Source organism: Octodon degus, unplaced genomic scaffold (genome assembly GCF_000260255.1).
Source record: "Octodon degus isolate 3935 unplaced genomic scaffold, OctDeg1.0 scaffold00037, whole genome shotgun sequence".
Taxonomy (NCBI): domain Eukaryota; kingdom Metazoa; phylum Chordata; class Mammalia; order Rodentia; family Octodontidae; genus Octodon; species Octodon degus.
In genome coordinates this window covers 5,875,558-5,875,998 of record NW_004524613.1, presented here as the reverse complement: position 1 = coordinate 5,875,998, position 441 = coordinate 5,875,558, and the positions used below count along the sequence as shown (strand labels likewise).

General features: G+C 65.1%; 1 protein-coding gene across 1 annotated transcript in view; it reads right to left on the bottom strand.

Moving 5' to 3' along the window:
* The window catches only part of Mmp24 (matrix metallopeptidase 24), a 46,111-nt gene extending 45,920 nt beyond the window's left edge, over positions 1-191 (bottom strand). Inside the window, exon 1 of the mRNA XM_004630983.3 lies at positions 119-191. Within this exon, the coding sequence (XP_004631040.3) occupies positions 119-191 (73 nt within the window). The remainder of the gene's footprint in view (positions 1-118) is intronic.
* Between the last annotated feature and the right edge of the window lie 250 nt (positions 192-441).

Here is a 441-nt window from a genome sequence, read left to right as displayed (position 1 = left end):
CCCATATTAAGCTGAAATTTGTCTTTTTGCACACTCCCCCCGGCCCCCCCCCGCCCCACCCAATTGGCCTTAGTTCTGCCCTGTAGGGGCACAGCGAGCAATTCTATCCTGCCTCCACCTGACAGCTCTCCGGGTACGAAGACAGGGATGGAGCCCTTCCTCCACCCTCCCCCCTTCTCCAGCTGGAACATCCTCGGTTTCTTCTCCCAACCCACAACAGACTGGCTGCGCTTACTATTTACTCCCAGGCGTTGTACGGTTTCCCTCACACATAGTCATGCAGGCCACACACCTCAGCGCCACCACAACAGTCCCGACCCCGCCGCTCCGCCCCCGCCGCTGCCCCTGTCCGCGGTGCTGAACGCTCCACCGTGGAGGCCTTGGCCGGTCCCTCCCGCTCCCGCCAGCCGCGGCCCGGACCGAGCGCGGCCCCCGCGCGCC